The 17,777-nt window shown below is 32.5% G+C and overlaps 1 protein-coding gene across 3 annotated transcripts; it reads left to right on the forward strand.

Annotated features, from left to right (window-relative positions):
• Window positions 1-2,827: 2,827 nt before the first annotated feature.
• On the forward strand, window positions 2,828-10,302 carry LOC111283408 (ATPase 11, plasma membrane-type). Of its 3 annotated transcripts, none has more exons than XM_022871942.2 (22): window positions 2,828-2,994; window positions 3,102-3,204; window positions 3,315-3,434; window positions 3,540-3,638; window positions 3,736-3,873; window positions 4,021-4,155; window positions 4,246-4,425; window positions 4,518-4,724; window positions 4,810-4,929; window positions 5,029-5,148; window positions 5,262-5,384; window positions 5,481-5,585; window positions 5,708-5,852; window positions 6,881-7,045; window positions 7,168-7,406; window positions 7,587-7,619; window positions 7,753-7,834; window positions 8,283-8,443; window positions 8,745-8,930; window positions 9,013-9,195; window positions 9,305-9,483; window positions 9,854-10,302. In XM_022871942.2, exons 2-22 carry the CDS (start codon window positions 3,151-3,153, stop codon window positions 9,948-9,950), a joined length of 2,871 nt encoding a protein of 956 aa, XP_022727677.2. In that variant the 5' UTR covers window positions 2,828-2,994; window positions 3,102-3,150; the 3' UTR covers window positions 9,951-10,302. The 3 variants fall into 3 exon arrangements, with proteins under 3 accessions (XP_022727677.2, XP_089602737.1, XP_089602738.1); XM_089746611.1 differs by having other exon boundaries at window positions 3,125-3,204; XM_089746612.1 differs by having other exon boundaries at window positions 2,908-3,039; window positions 3,125-3,204.
• Window positions 10,303-17,777: the final 7,475 nt, after the last annotated feature.

Below are 17,777 nucleotides of genomic sequence, written 5' to 3' on the forward strand. Positions count from 1 at the left end.
CCAATAAAGTGCTATCAATACCTTTTTTTTTTAATTATTTTTTTATTTTTTATTTCATTGGGATGGGCAATCGGCTAGATTTTAAAAAATTGAAACGTGAATAGGCACAGAATGGAGGTTTGATGATAGCAATTTCCTAAACCCTTTTTTTTTTTGGTAAAAATAAATAATAAATATGTAAAAATTAAAGCCAACAAAAGCATTTTTATAAAAATTTTGTAATTATTCAAATAAAAATAAAAAAATTATATAATAACTCACTATTTATAAATATAAGTTTCATATAAAATTTTAATAAATCAGATAAAATTTTAAATTATGATTAATTAATTAGAGCGTAATAATAATAAGTTACATGTTTTCTTTTGATTTTATATTATTCTTCAACGTCTTCATTTAATTGTAAATACAATAAATTAACTTGTTAATTAAATCTAGAATGAATTGAAATTATTAATTAAAGACTATTTTGGCCCATGGAAAAAATATTCCTCTATTATTAATCACATACTATTATTTCCTAGTGACCTAATTTCTAAAGAAAACTCTTACAAGTGAATGCTTAGTGCATAAATTTTTTTTTTTCTTTTGAATTCAAAAGTTGGCTTCAATCCTCTATTTTTTTTATATAAAATGTTATATCTCCTTTTTAGCTTTTTAAAAAGGTCATTATTTAGAAAAAGACAATTATTTCATTATACTAAAAAAAGAAGAGTTTCTAAAAAAATGGTACTAACTTTTTAATTAATCATATTTAGGGTAAATGGATACGAAAAATAGAAAAATTTTTCAAAACTATAAAATATATTTTAAAAAGTTAGAAAAAAAAAAAAAAAACTCTACTTATTATGGGTTTTGAGTTTAATTTTTTTTCGTACAATTGAAAAATATTAAAACAATAAACAAAGTTTTTGGATGTTTAACTTTTGACGTGGAAAGAATAAACAACTTTTGGGTTGTTGGAAATTGCGAAATTTTCAAGTCCTAAAAGAATTAAAGAAAGATTAAAGGTGGGGCGGAAAGCAAAGGGGTCTTTTTATTATTTCTATTATTATTATTATTATTATTATTATTATTATTATTATTATCACCAACTCTTGAGTATTGACAGGCTTCTGGATGCCTCTAGCACTGCTTAAATCCATTCAAAGCAGACTCATTTCTCACCAAGTTTAAAGACAAAATTAAAACATGGAAATCTAAAATTATGATAAACGTGTTTCTTAAAACATGTTCATTTTGGGGATACCTCTTCAACTGCCCCTTTGCTTTGGCGTCACTCATATTTATTGGTTCAGATATGATTTTTTTAAAGTCAAACTTCTTAATTTAAGCTCCAAATTTCAATTTTTTTTATAAAAAATTTATATAATTCAACTGAATAGAATTTGGAATTTAAATTTGGAATTTATTTTTTTAGTTAAATAACAAATAAGGTGATTATTGTCATTGAGATATCGCTAATAAATATCATAACACAAATTTATTCACTATTACACTTGAATTTCTAGTAGAAGAATGTGCAATAAGTGGTCTTGCTATTATAGATCTTAATGAAATTTAACTACTTGTTGGATTTTCTCGGCCTCTTCAATTTTTTGAGTTCTCATTTAGAAAACCCCATTTTTTGTTGACATTCATAACATTTGTGCATACTTAGAACTTCATTTATGATTAATTCTACTACTTTGGTATTTAGGTAAGTACTATTAAATTAGCTTAGAATGAATGAAAGTTCAATTTAATTGATTTATAGAGTTATTTTTAAAAGATTATATTTAACATATATAAAATTCGAATCTCAATATTTATAATATTTATTTTTTTATTCTAAAATCATAACTTTTTTTTAATAAAAATATAGCTTTAGAATAATTAATATGCATGAAGATTTTCTTTTTCAAGTATAGGAATTTGGTGTCAATATTTTTTAAAGTAAAATGATTGTTGATTAATCTATATAATAATAAAGAGGAATTGAAGATGAATAAATCATGCATTTGAAAAAGGAGATTTTTTTTTTTGAAAATTTTATTATTCTCTTCAACTCTCTCTATTCTTATAGTTATTTTATTGAAAAATATATTATATATAAAAACTCTTTTGAATTTGCATCCTTTGAACATTAACTCCTATTTGTTAGTAAACAATTGCATGGCCGTCTCAATTTTTTTAACATGAAGATGCAAAACCCAAAACAAATTACAATAATGCAGTACAGTTAAAAAAATAAATATATATTTAATACATTATCAATATATAAATTTTATATATTATTAATAAATTATATGATATTATTTCATTAATTAGAAAATATAAATTTTTAAAATAAATATATAAAAAATTAATATTTTTTTAAAAATTTACTTATGAATAAAGTGATATCATTTAATTTATTTATTAGTAAAATAACATTATTTAATTCATTAATAATATATAAATTTATACATAAATAATATATCAAATATAAACAGACTAACTTATTTTAAAAAAAATAAATTTATTTTTTAATTTAATTAATAATTTCAATAAAAAAAAGAAGAGGGTAGGTCGAGTGTGCATGTGCGTTTTATTATTTATAGGCATTTTGGTTGGTATCAATATCATCTTCTTGTCAGTTATAAAAGCTGATAGCCTGAAATTCCCAACCAATCCCTTGAAAAATCTGAAATTCTAGAAAAACCCTTAGGGTACAACATCCCAGCAGCACAGCCCCTGGTACAACACGAGAGAAGCAGAGTGGGTGGTTTTGAATTTTTACTAGAAAGTAAAAATGAAAAATAAAGAAAAGCAAGAATAAAAACGAGAAGTGACGGTTACTGGACATAAATATAACAGTGCCACTGCTCTGCATGCGGTTCTTCTTCTGTGTTTGGGCTTTTGTTTTGTTTTGTTTTTTTTTTTTTTGTTTGTTGTAGATTTGAAGTTGTTGGGTTGTTCTCATTTTTGTTCCTGAACAACAATCTAAATTCAAGATTAACTCTTTGAAACTGGGTATAACTTGTTTCATATATTTGTTTAAGGTTTCTTCCAGTTTTGGTAGTTGTTTTTCTTTGGTGGTTGTGTAATGGTTTTTTCTATTTTTGGTTTTTTTTTTCCAGCAACTTAAAGTTTTTGTTTCTAGGAGTTTTGAGCTTTAGAGGAAGAAAGATGGGGGACAAAAATGAAGTCTTGGAGGCTGTGTTGAAGGAAACTGTGGATTTGGTAAACAGATCTGAGCAACCTTTGAAGCATTTTGTTTGAAGACTTACGTTATGTTTCATGTTTATTTGAATTTGCTTTGTTTTTGGTGAGCTATTATCTGTTGTGAGCAGGAAAATATACCCATTGAAGAAGTTTTGGAGAATCTGAGATGTAGCAGAGAAGGTCTTACTACTGACGCTGCTGAGGAAAGGCTGGCCATTTTTGGACACAACAAGCTTGAAGAGAAAAAGGCACTCTATTATCTTTACAATTCATTTTTTTGCTCTAGTTTTCTCAAATTCTGATTTAGGCCTCTTTACTATCTAACAATTTATCCACTTGATTGTTTTATTCAGGAGAGCAAATTCTTGAAATTTTTGGGTTTTATGTGGAATCCTCTGTCATGGGTTATGGAAGTTGCTGCTATCATGGCCATTGCTCTTGCAAATGGAGGAGTGAGTGCTTCTTTTAATGGGTTCTTATATCAAATTCCATTAGGAAATCTTTGTCTTTTTAGGCTTTTTAATGAATTTTATCTTCTATCTCTTGCAGGGCAAGCCGCCAGATTGGCAAGACTTTGTTGGTATCATTACTCTGCTTATCATCAACTCTACCATCAGTTTTATTGAGGAAAACAATGCTGGTAATGCAGCGGCTGCTCTCATGGCTCGTCTTGCTCCTAAAGCAAAGGTATTGTTCCAGTTCCTTGTTATGAGTTTGTAATTTAAAGCTCTTTTAGCTGAGCTTTATATCTGTTATATGCTATATAATGTAATTTCCATATGATTTGTTTGAGTATTTCTTCTTTGTCGTAATCACTAATCAACTTAATTAAAGGTTCTTCGAGATGGAAGGTGGAGCGAGCAGGAAGCTGCTATTTTGGTGCCTGGGGACATAATAAGTATCAAACTAGGTGATATTATTCCTGCTGATGCCCGATTGCTTGAGGGTGATCCACTTAAGATTGATCAGGTAGGTCTAGTATAACAGATGCTTGGTTTACTGTATTCATGTTGATTTATTGAAATCTTAGTTGTTTTTACGTCTTTGTGGTATTTGCAGTCTGCACTAACTGGAGAGTCCCTCCCTGTAACAAAAGGACCTGGTGATGGTATTTACTCTGGTTCTACTTGCAAACAAGGAGAGATTGAAGCAGTGGTTATTGCTACTGGTGTCCATACTTTCTTTGGGAAGGCTGCTCACCTTGTTGATACTACTAACCAAGTTGGCCATTTCCAAAAGGTAAGTAGATTAATTCATTATATTTTTTATACCATATCGGAACTTTTTTTCTTTTGGCTATGATATTAATTACTTCTTTTGATATCTTTCAGGTCTTGACGGCAATAGGAAATTTCTGCATATGCTCTATTGCAGTAGGGATGATAATAGAAATAATTGTCATGTATCCAATTCAAGACCGGCAGTACCGTCCTGGAATTGACAATCTTCTTGTTCTTCTCATTGGTGGAATCCCGATTGCCATGCCTACAGTTTTGTCAGTTACTATGGCTATTGGTTCTCATAGGCTATCTCAGCAGGTTGGTTGGACTCCTTGGAAAATTTTCAATGGGCCATAGTGCAAGGTATTTGTATTCATTAAGGGTTTGTTTCTAATTGCTACAGGGGGCTATCACAAAGAGAATGACTGCAATTGAAGAGATGGCAGGCATGGATGTCCTTTGCAGCGATAAGACCGGAACTCTGACACTGAACAAACTTACCGTTGACAAAAATCTTATTGAGGTCTGCTGGCAGATGATTTTATTTATTGGTTTCAGCATGTTTCCTCCTTGTGCAGAAGGTAGCTTCTTGTTTGTAATTGTGTCTGAATTGATGTCTCAGGTCTTTGCCAAAGGAGTAGATGCAGACACTGTAGTTCTAATGGCTGCCCGAGCCTCTAGAACAGAGAACCAAGATGCAATAGATTCTGCGATAGTTGGGATGCTGGCTGATCCAAAGGAGGTAAATTAGTCCAATCTTCTGTTGTTCTTATGAGCCATCCATTGGGTTATTAATTTTCCCCTAAATATCTTTTCCTGCACAGTTTTTTTTTATCATCTTTTTGGTTCTGACAGGCACGTGCTGGCATTCAAGAAGTACACTTCCTTCCATTCAATCCTACAGATAAGAGAACAGCTCTAACCTATATTGACAGTGATAGTAAAATGCAGAGAGTCAGTAAAGGTGCACCTGAGCAGGTAGCTTGTTCTTACCACTTTTATTCCTATACCTGTCCTTTTTTTTGTTTTTAATCAGGATATCATTCTAATACTTGTTTGCAAAATGCTTTCTAGATCTTAAATCTTGCATACAATAGGTCAGATATTGAGCGAAGAGTTCACGCAGTCATTGATAAGTTTGCAGAGCGAGGTTTACGATCTCTTGCAGTGGCATATCAGGTTACTGTTATTGTCTGTTTCAATTACTCCTGTAGCATTATGTGTCTAGAGCTAAGCTGCTGTCTCTCTTTGAGTCTTTTGTAATCGAATTCAAAATGTGGCATTCCTGTCATTTACTGCAGGAAGTTCCAGATGGAAGGAAAGAGAGTTCTGGTGGCCCATGGCAGTTCATTGGTCTCATGCCTCTCTTTGATCCCCCTCGGCATGACAGTGCAGAGACAATTAGGAGGGCTTTGAACCTTGGCGTAAACGTCAAAATGATTACAGGTGGGTTTCTTATTGCAGTTGAGCACAAGCTTGAACTTCCAATATGGTTATTGACTGGCAACTACTGCTGCCAGTGAAAAAGTTAATTGCCTATTTAGTTTAGTAAATGTTTTCCATTTTCCATCTGAATTTTTACATTTAGGTGATCAATGGATAACGGTAACAATTAAATTTAGAAACCCTTGTTTTCCAAATTTCTATAAAATTGGAAAACTACTAAAAATGGTTTTCCAAGTTTTTAATTAAGTTGGAATCCCTTTGTTTTATAGTTTTCCCAATTATTTATCTTATTGTACTTATCATATTTAAAGTATAAATGGAAATGGAAAATGAAAAAGAAAACATTTTCTAAGCCTAAATGTGCCCTAGCTTTCTTCATAACTTTTCTGGCTGAGGTCCAAACTTGAAGCTCACATCTTGGTCTCATTTACATACCAGATATGGTGCAACAGTTGGGGCAAACCTCCCTATTGATGTAATTGGGTTAGTATCTGTTGTAATTGTACATGTTGGAATGATAGAATGATTTAGATAGTTACTTAGTGTTTACAACTTGTTTAGAGGCCAATATGTCATAGATACTTTAGAATATTGATATACCATGCCATTTATATGAATGGTGGGATGGGCTTTGATTTTGTGCAATGAAGCGGTAATTCCTTGGAAGTGATGCTTATATTTATAGTTGTCTACTATGTCAGTGGCCTATTAATTTCAATTACGCATTAGCAAACTTCTGGAGTGCTTTTTTCTTCAGATATTAGTTATACTCTTGCAGATAATGTGGGAAAATAGTTACTGTACACTTTGAAAGTGGGTTCTTAAACTATATTTGGGGATTTCATATGCTGCTTTTAGACTTATCTTACTGTTGTTATTTACTCAAGTATAATGTTCTGCATTCTCCTCTCTTGGGATTATATTGTTGTTCTTTAGTGTTTTAAGCTTTTTGGACTCTTATTCTAAGGTATATTGAATTTTTTCTTAGTACTCGTGATGTTGAGCCTTGTGATTTCCCCTTCTCTCAGGAGATCAACTGGCAATAGGAAAGGAGACTGGGCGCCGTTTGGGCATGGGGACCAACATGTATCCTTCATCTGCTTTGTTGGGACAGGACAAAGATGAATCTATAGCAGCCTTGCCAGTTGATGAACTAATAGAAAAAGCTGATGGCTTTGCTGGTGTTTTCCCAGGTATTTATTGTTTGACATTTGATGTTTGCTTGATGACATTATAAATTGTTTCCCGCATTCTCTAAGTTTGTTCTTAGTGTTCTTTGGTTTCTTTGATTTCCCTAACTGGTGTGTTGGCGCAGAACACAAATATGAAATAGTAAAACGCTTGCAAGCCAGGAAACACATCTGTGGCATGACTGGTGATGGAGTTAATGATGCTCCAGCTCTTAAGAAGGCTGACATTGGTATAGCTGTCGCTGATGCAACTGATGCAGCACGTAGTGCTTCTGACATTGTCCTTACAGAACCCGGACTTAGTGTCATCATCAGTGCCGTCTTGACCAGTCGTGCCATTTTCCAAAGGATGAAAAATTACACTGTAAGTTTTCAGACCCTGATATGTGCTGAATTTTCTCAGTTTGATCTTATAAATGTTATTGTCACCTAGTGATAGCCTTGGCAGTGATATCACAAATTTGTCATGTAATCTGCCAGTTCTTTATCACTGGAAGTGGTTACTTCTTGTGAATGTGCTTATGTTTGTCTTTTTCCTGGGCAGATTTATGCAGTTTCTATCACAATCCGTATTGTGGTAAGTAGGAATTTTTTTGTTTCTTTCTAATTGTTTCATTTCTCCCTTCTCTTGTTTTTCTCTTTGAGGTTAAGGGTGTTGAGATGGATACTATTATATGTCTAAATTACTGTATGCTTGCTTGATGTCACAGTTGGGATTCATGCTGCTGGCCCTCATCTGGAAATTTGACTTTCCGCCATTCATGGTGCTTATCATTGCGATCCTCAATGATGGTCTGTTCTTTAATTCTAACTGAAACTTCTCTTTGTTGTAGTTATTGTGTTTGATAAACCATTGAAAATTTAATTTTAATGGTTTAATTTTTCAATGCATTCGATAAATTATTTTTATAAACAACTTAATGGAAGATTTTCAATGAAAAGTGTTAAAAATGCTAAGTAGCTTTGTATTACACATTAAAAAACTTGACAAGTTGCATACTTCATAAAACACTGATCTTGTTTTCATCTTAGTCCCCCCCCCCCCCCCCCCTCCCTTCTCTCTCAGCCAGTTGTTCATTTATGTCCATTCCAAGTTGCTCTAGGTTTTATCAAATGCAATATTTTCTGCAAGCATTCATAAACCTTGATTGTTGCTTATATTTTCTCTTTTTGTTGTTTTGTACTGGTATCAACCTACTGAGACTCTTCACGTCAACTGACTAGTTTCATCAAATTTCAGGTACCATTATGACAATATCGAAGGACAGGGTCAAACCATCACCTCTACCAGACAGCTGGAAGCTGGCGGAAATTTTTACTACTGGAATTGTTCTTGGTAGTTACTTGGCAGTGATGACGGTTATATTCTTTTGGGCTGCATACAAAACAGACTTCTTTCCAGTATGATTACCTGCCTTATGGAAGATTTGCTTTAATTTGAACTATAAATTTAATTGTTTGTAAACCATTTAATAAATTCCCTCTAGCATATAATGTTATGAAGTTGGCAACCCAACCTGTCCTGTTTGTGCTACAAAACGTAGGAGGTTTATTTGGTGTTGACTGAAATATGTTAGAAGGTCTGGTGATGGTGATAATGATTATTTTTGGCTGTTTATTTTGTTGTTCTTGCTACTTATCTACCATTGGTCGTGAACTTGTGATGAATGACAGAGTTGATTGACTTGTGTTAACTTGCCAGCGCACATTTGGGGTGCCGACTCTTGAGAAAACGGCTCATGATGACTACAGAAAGCTTGCCTCAGCTGTGTATTTGCAAGTGAGCATTATAAGTCAGGCCTTAATATTTGTAACACGATCTAGAAGTTGGTCTTACATTGAGCGTCCAGGTTTACTACTAGTGGTGGCTTTTGTGGTAGCTCAGTTGGTGAGTCAATTGTCTGTATGTTTGAATTGCCGATCTTTCTGGTAAGGGGGGAAAACTGATCATTCCATTTTATTGTAAATAGATTGCTACACTTATTGCGGTCTATGCGAATTGGAGCTTTGCTGCAATTGAAGGGATTGGATGGGGTTGGGCTGGTGTGATCTGGCTCTATAACATAATCTTCTATATCCCACTTGATTTCATCAAGTTCTTCATTCGCTATGCTTTGAGTGGCAGGGCCTGGGATCTTGTTATTGAGCAGAGGGTATGTATCCCTATGATTTGTTGGATATTTTACCTTTTATACCCCCTCCATTGTTGTTATCATCTTCTTCATAATATTGTGTCTTCTGATGGATCTCTTTTTGATGTAGATTGCGTTCACAAGGCAAAAAGATTTTGGAAGAGAACAACGTGAGCTTCAATGGGCACATGCACAGAGGACATTGCATGGTTTGCAGGCTCCTGATACCAAGATGTTTACTGAGCGAACCCATTTCACAGAGCTCAATCAAATGGCCGAGGAAGCCAAAAGGAGAGCTGAAATTGCTAGGTAAGCGATTCTTCAGATCAGCTTGTTTATCTTGCTATATTCTTCTGTTTATTGGTTGAGTTTCTTAGTATGGTATCGTTGATTTATTGCTGGAACCATATAAGTGGACTGGGGACCTCATTTTATGTTGTCTCCTCCTAATTGAAGATTTAACTGCGAAACGTTTCCTGAGTTCCAGTCATTTGATGTATCTATTATCCTATGTGTGCACATGAAGTATTCTACTTCTAGACAAGTTTAGACAAATTCCATTTCCTTGCCTTGCAGAACTGGGATGTTCCTTGTGCTTGTCGCTGGTTGTCTTCTTTATCTCAGCCATAACGCTTAACCATAATATGCTGGTTTGTTTTTATTTTCTGCCTCCTTCCAGGTTGAGAGAACTCCACACACTGAAAGGTCATGTTGAATCAGTGGTTAGATTGAAGAACCTTGACATAGGCACAATTCAGCAAGCTTATACAGTCTAGGGGAATCATCCAAAGGCATACTCGTATGCACAATGACAGCATTTACCTGCTGTGAGAAGGCAAAATCAGCATGTTCTTGGTTGCATCATGTGAGATGGAAAAGATCCTATTTCTCGCAAATAAGGAGTGCTACAATAACCTTTATCTATGTATTTTTTACCGTCTCCACCAACAAGGAAGCTTATTGTTTTATGGCATTTTATGTTTATATTAGTGAGCCCTCTGGCCTTTTCATCTTTTTGTTCTGTTGTATTAAAACAAACTCTAATAGTCGGTTAGTTATTAATCAACCCTAAATGAACTGTTTGGCACTTATTTGCAAGTGATCTTATATAGATGCAATGTTGTGTGATGGTGGTACTCTCACCAAGTTTGGACTTGCATAAAGAGTTAAAATTTTCACCAGGGATTTTAGTAATGATGCTTTTTTTTTTTTAATAGAAGTTGCAGTACGAGAATAGAAAAAGTGGAATTGGAATTTAAACTTTAGATTTATTGGATGCTTATATAAATTAATTTCCACTCCAAAAGTTCCCAATAATCCCTAAGAAAAAAAAAACAACTAAAAAACCACTAAATTCAGAAAAATCCAATGTCAAAATGGAATAGAACCCAAAGCTAAACAAAACTTTGATATCTTTTTTGTATATCTTTTCCCCTCTTTTTCTTTTATATTGTGTTAGAATCGATTTATATATAGTGGCTCAAAACCTTTAGTCTGGGCAACAAGAATCAATTCAGTCCTGATATTTTGTGATTTGATTATGATTCGATTTCCTATAACTTTTTTGTTTCATGCTAATTAAGAACAAAAGTCTCAAAAATTCATTCTACCATTATTGTCAAATTCACAATTCTTGCACAAAATTTTTGAAAATTTTTTTTATTTTCTTTCCTTTCCCTTTTTGTTTTTATGTTTATAAAATAAAACAAAAACCACTCGTAACCCTATTATCGAACCAAGTCGAGGGAGCACATAAAGACCAGCCAATTCATCTATTGGGCTTGTAGCCCACGCACAATCAAAACTATCTATTGGGCTATAAAGCCCAAATTCATTTGAAATCCAAAAACCTCAATAAACATTTTAAAAGTCCAATAATCCAAATGACTCCAACCCGAATAAACTAAACATGTCGATCATTCGATTTATAGCCCCGGACGAAATGGAATGTCTACAGTTATCTCTCTTTACACATTCCTATGAACAAAAATGATGCAAAAATATAGACAACCATTGTGTTTGGTTCAACTCAAGCAATTTAAAAGAATATTCTAAATAGAGACATGACAAAAAAATTTAGAAAACTCCTCTAAACAGAGGCGTAAAGCTTACAAGTTCCAAATAACTTCTTTAAATAGAGGTTTAATAAACTCCAAATTAAGCAATGAAATTGGGTTCCTTTATATAAAGGCTAAACAACTTTAAAAAATGGGTTCCTCTATGTAGAGACTAAATAACTTTAAATAAGAAATAGGTTCCTCTATACAAAGGCTAAACCATTTTTTAAATATGAAATTGGCTCCTCTATACAGAGGCCAAACCATTTTTTAAATATGAAATGAGTTCCTCTATATAGAGGCTAAACAACTTTAAAATAAGAATTCTCTAATCAGAGGCTCAATGAATAAAAAATGGGTTTCTCTAATCACAGGTCAAAAATTTTGAAAAACTTTTTATTCAAAGATTAAAAATCTTACCTCATAAAATTTCTTCTCCATCACTGTGTTCGCATTCACTATGTTAGATCTTGAAACATCCTTACTTTAGATAAATGGAATAGACATTCCTATACGTAATGTATGTAATACAAATAAACTTTTTGTTGTTGTACACAAATTTTCAAGACTTTTTTTTTTGAATTCCAGACTCTTCAAGTTCCTAGCAATAGTAAAAAATCAAACCCATTCTTCATTGTTCAAAATAAGCACTCGCTTTATTTCTTAGGGGAAAATTTTTTTCTTCGAAATCAATATCTTTACCAGGCTTTGAAGATTTCATCTTTTGCCTTTATATCTTTTGACCTTTCAAAGTAATGCACAATCTTCTATTATATTATTCAATTATCAATCATTACCCTAATTTCAAGACATATAATATGCAAATCATACATTTCTTTTATTCATTGCAAAACATTTAAATATAAAGAAAAGGCAAAGATTGATAGCGAGATATAGATAATGAATATCTTTATTTGGAAAGGAAACTAGATTACAAATTATGGGGATTGGGATAATTCTATCCACTGGATATGGTAAAGGTAAATAATGATGGCTATTTGGGACAACAATGTCCCAAAATAAACACTCGGATAATCATGATAACATATCTTGGATTCTTTCAAAATACTCAACCATACCATGCCCTCAGCACTTCAGAACTCTTAACATATATTGGCTTTTATGTTGGTGCAACCCCCAAATGATGCTAAAATCTTCTTATCCAAGTTGCCTTTACATGGTTTCAACTTAGATAAACCCCTATTTAGTTTAAACCGCCTTTTCGGGTTTTTTATTTAAATTTTTTTTAAGTAAAGTACTTTTTCACAACATTAGAATTTTTAGGATTTGAAAATCATCTTTATCCATCTTTGTTAAGATTAATGTACACCCAAAAAAGCCTTTTTACTACATATAACCCTTCCCAATTTGGGGTCCACTTTTTCTTGTTATCATGCTAACTCGAGAGAATTTTTTTCGACACTAACTCTCCTTATTGAATTGACGAGGTCGAACTTTCTTGTCATGAGCTCTCATCATTCTTTTTTGATATAATTGACTATGACACAGTGTTACTAATCTTTTCTCCTCAATGAAGTTTAGTTATTCATAGTACTCTTGAATCCATTCGGCTTTTTCTAATCCCATTTCTCTTAGGATTCTCAAAGATGAAATTTTTACTTCTATTGGTAATACAACCTCCATTCTATAAACAAAAAAAAAATGGAATTGCTCTGGTAGAGGTGCACACTGACTTTCAATAGGCATGCAAAGTAAAAAATAATTTTTTATGCCAATCGCTATATGTCTCATTCATTTTCTCCAAAATTCTTTTGATGTTCTTATTTACAGCTTTTGCTACCCTATTCATCTTTGGGTAGTATGGTCTCGAATTATGGTGCTTAATTTTAAACTGAGCATGTATCTCTTTTATCATCTTGCTATTTAAATTCTTAGAATTATTCATGATGATCCTTTTCAGGAGTTCATATCTACAAATAATTTCTCTTTATAAACTTGTAGACTATCGAGCGTGTCACATTTGCATTAAAAGCTACCTCAACCCATTTAGTGAAGTAATCAATTATCACAGAAATGAATCTATTCTCATTTGATGACTTTGGGGTAATAGGACCAATGACATCCATGCCTCACATAGAGAATGGCCAAGGTGGTGTCAAAACATGTAAAATAGTAGACCAAACATGGATCTTGTCAGCATAAATATGGTATTTGTAATACTTTCGAGCATAATCAATGTAATCACTTTCCATTGTTAACCAGTAATATCTAGCTTTCATAATTGGCTTGTCATCATGTGTCCATTTGTAAGTGCTCTTCATGCCTCGTCATGCACATCTTCAATAATTTTTTTTGTCTCATCTATATTTACATATCTTAATAACACTTGATCTCAACTTTTTTTATAAAAAACCTTTTCATCTAAGAAAAATCCCATAACCAATCTCCTTAGGACTCTTTTATCATTTTTCATTGCCTGATCTGGGTATTGTTGATTCTTTAAGTATTATAAGATGTCATAATACCAAGGCTTTCCATCTTTTTCCTCTTCCACATTGGCTTAATGTACCTATATGTCCTTGACATCTAACTTAATAGGTTAGATCTCAGTATTATTATCAATCTGAATCATCGCAGCTAAAGTAGCCAAGGCATCTACAATTTGATTTTTTTCATGAGATAAATATTTGAATTGGACTTTCTCAAACTATTTGCATAACTCTAAGATATACTTATGATATTGGATAAGCTTCGAATCTCTTATCTCTCATTCTCCCTTCAATTGGTAAATAACCAAAGCTGAATCCCCAAACACCTTTAATACTTTAATCTTTTTGACCAAAGTAGCTTGTAAACCTATGACACAGGGCTCGTATTCTATCACATTATTGGTGCAATTAAAGTTCAACCTTGCCATAATAGGATAATAATGTCCTTCAAAAGATATTAGAATTGTCTCAATTTCATGTGTTAAGGCATTAATAGCCCCATCGAAATATATTTTTCATGACTTTTCATTGTCATCTTCTTCCTCTAACTCAGAAACAACCATTAATTCTTTGCCCAAAAAATTAAGTTTCATTGGCTCATAGCTTTCATAGCACGATTTATAAGAAATTTCTATATAACATTTTTTTATTGCTTTTTGGCTCACATATACAATATCATACTCTGATAGCATTATTTAACATATTGTAATCTTTCACAACAATGATGGTTTCTCAAATATGTATTTGATTGGGTCCAATTTAGCTATAAGCCAAGTGCTATGGTAAAGTATGTACTACCTAAGTCTTTTAGCTATCCAAGCTAAAACATAACATATTTTCTCTAATGATGAATATTTTGACTCATATTTCGTGAATTTCTTACTCAAGTAGTAAATAACTTTTTTTTTACCAGACTCATCTTGCTGCTTTAGCACACATCCTATCGACTTCTCATGTATAGTTAAATACAAAATTAATGGTGTTCCTAGAAAGATGGTATCAGTATTGGAGGATTTGATAGGTACTGCTTAACCTTATCAAAAGTCTTTTAACATTTTCCATTTCATTCACTTCAATCTCCTTATTCATTATGTTGTGAAAGAGTATCATCATAGCCCTTTGATAGGTTACCCCGACATTTTTCAATCCAAAGGGTATAACTTTGTAACAAAAAGTATCCCACATAGTTATAAATGTGGTTTTCTTCATGTTATCTTGGGCCATTTTTATTTGATTAGAACAAAAAAATTCATCGATAAAAGAGAATGCAAAATTTCAGGCTATATTATCCACCAATGTATTAATTATAAGGTAGAGAAAAATTATATTTTGGGCTAGCCTTGTTTAAATTGTGCTAATTTACACGCATTCGTACCTTTTTGTCTTTCTAAAGAATAAGTACTATATTAGCTACACACTCAGGATATTTGGCCACTTGTAAAAAGCTTACATCAAATTACTTCTTTACCTTTTCTTTAATCTTCAGTAGCAGTTCAAGCTTTATTCTTCTCAATTTTTGTTGAACAAGCCTACATTTGGGTTTCAAGGGTAGTTTATGCTCTACTATTTCAATGTTGCCAAAGCATATCTTGATAGGACTAGACAGACACATCTATAAATTCTTAAAGTAAATCCTCTAACCTTTGTTTATTAGTTGATAGAAGCGATGTGCCAACCTTAACCTCTTTCTTTTTCTCATCATTCCTTAAATTTATCATCTTAATGATTTTTTGATGAGGCTCAATAAATTTATTCTCCTATTCAACCAATTTTATTAGATATGGAGTCTTTAAAGTCATCTTCTGTGTTAAGTTTATCGGCATTAATTGGGTTTTCAAAATTAAATTCTTGATTGTTATCATGGTTATTTTTGCATTCATTTGGGGATATGAAATTAAGAAAAATGGGAAGCATTGGCAAAATGCTTTGATTGGAAGGAAAATGAAATTGAATAAAAGAAATGGATGAAAATGCATACTCATATTCTTTTATTAAGGTAATAACTAATGTGTAGCCTATACATAAAAGACATCCTAATGCTTTTGGGCATAAGCAATTGGAAATTACAATTACATTAGAAGGGTATCAAGAATAATAGGCATCTCAATCACACTCCAATTTTTTAGTTCAAAGCCTAGTAATTATGGATGGACCAACACCTTTTCCTTTTAAGCTTCTTCACCTATCATTTCAATGGACATTTCGACAAAAGTTTCTCCCATGTGTAGCTCATCTTCAACATCTATCTTTGACCCTAGATACATATATCTTCTAGGCCTAAAAGTCTAATATAAATATGAAATGACCATTAACATATTCCTCACCATTCTTCTTTCTCTTTGGTTATCTTGTATCCTTTTCATCTCTCATTCTTCAAATTCATACCTTAAGCCTAATTTTTCACTATTATCGATTATCATCGGAGGTTTATTTATTCTTTGTAGATTTTTATCTAGCCTAGCTCCGGGATACCAACCTTTAATGATAATCTGGCTAATCACAAGTTTACTAAAATCTTATTAATTTAATTTAGATCATTCACTGACAGTATTGACAAGTTCGCAGGATTGGTAAGAACACTCTAATGATTATTTTGTAGCTTTTACATAGGGAGCATTCATGGGCTAAGTTACTATTAGGTCCTCATCTCCAGCCATAATCACAAGTTGGCTTTTCATGTTGAACTTGACTTTTTATTGTAAGAAGAAGGGAATAGCACCCACCATGTGATTCCATGGCCTATCTAGCAAATAGCTGTAAGATGATGAGATGTCTATAACCTTAAACTTTATATTAAAGGTGAAAAACCTAATTTGTAAAGGCATTTCAATGTCTCTTAACACTTCATGCCTGGTCTCATCAAAGGCTCGGACAATCATATGGCTATTTTTTTATATGGGACATATCAATGGGTAGCCTTGCTAAAGTGGACATAGGCATGTCATTAATAGTAGAGACATTGTTAATGAACACCTTGGCTATAATATGACTCTTGCATTTGATAGTAACGTTCATGACTTTTGTGCTTTTTTTCTTTCGGTGGGATTTCATCATCGCTAAAGGCTATATAATATGGTATCACTAGGTTTTTAGCCAAATAATTCACATATTCTACTGACACATTGTAGGTCACATAAGTTTGGTTTAACACCTTTAACAAGGTATTGCGATGTGGTTCTAAATTCAATAATAGTAAAAATAAAGAGAACTTAGATAGCATCTTATTTAATTATTTACAATAGAATACTCACTATATTTTACCAGCTTCAAGAATTCGCATGCTTCTTTTTCAAACACTGGTCTTGGATTATCTTTTTTTGAAACTATCTCTAGTTCATTTGATTTTTTTTTACCATTGTTGCTTTCTCTTTTTTGACCTTTGCCACCATCTTTAGAGTATAGCACATTTCACATCTAGTTATACCATTTACAATAATTATGTTGGTAGCATCTAACTTGGGCTTAGTCTCATCTTGCCTTTGTACTGTTACTTCATAACTATATTTTCATGGTACAACCTTTTATCCTTATATGGGAATGGGCTTGGAACTTTGAAAGTCACCGACTTAGGGATAAGTTTGTCTATGATTGATTTTGGCTTTTCACCACAATGAATGGTTGTTGGCTTTGGCACCCATTTTGACTTATCAGTCATAGACACTTTAGCATTTTTTTAAACTCTTCATTTTTTATATAGCTCAATTTGGTATGAATCCATCAATTTTTGTACTTCTTTCTAAAATTGTTTACAAGTCTCAATAGAATGGCCCGGAGCCCTACTGTGGTAATTACACTTTTGATTTAAGGCGCATATCTCACAATAAATGCATAGGTCCATTGATTGTACCATGCCAACCTCATAGAGAATATCATACAACTAATTGAATTAAATCTTGATCTCTTCTATCCTCTTGTTTATATGTCTTTTGTCCTCATTCAATGCATTTAGTATATGATTGGGCAGAGGATTACCACTGATATTGGGTACGATTTTTTCATTGGTATCAAAATTAATCAATCCATTTTTTATTAGATTTTGCACCATGTATTTCAAAGTAGTATAATTTTTAGTGAAATGGCTCGTAATTTAATAATG

This window comes from Durio zibethinus, chromosome 17 (assembly GCF_047325235.1).
Source record: "Durio zibethinus cultivar Kanyao isolate XHJ-2024 chromosome 17, ASM4732523v1, whole genome shotgun sequence".
NCBI classification, from domain to species: Eukaryota; Viridiplantae; Streptophyta; class Magnoliopsida; order Malvales; family Malvaceae; genus Durio; species Durio zibethinus.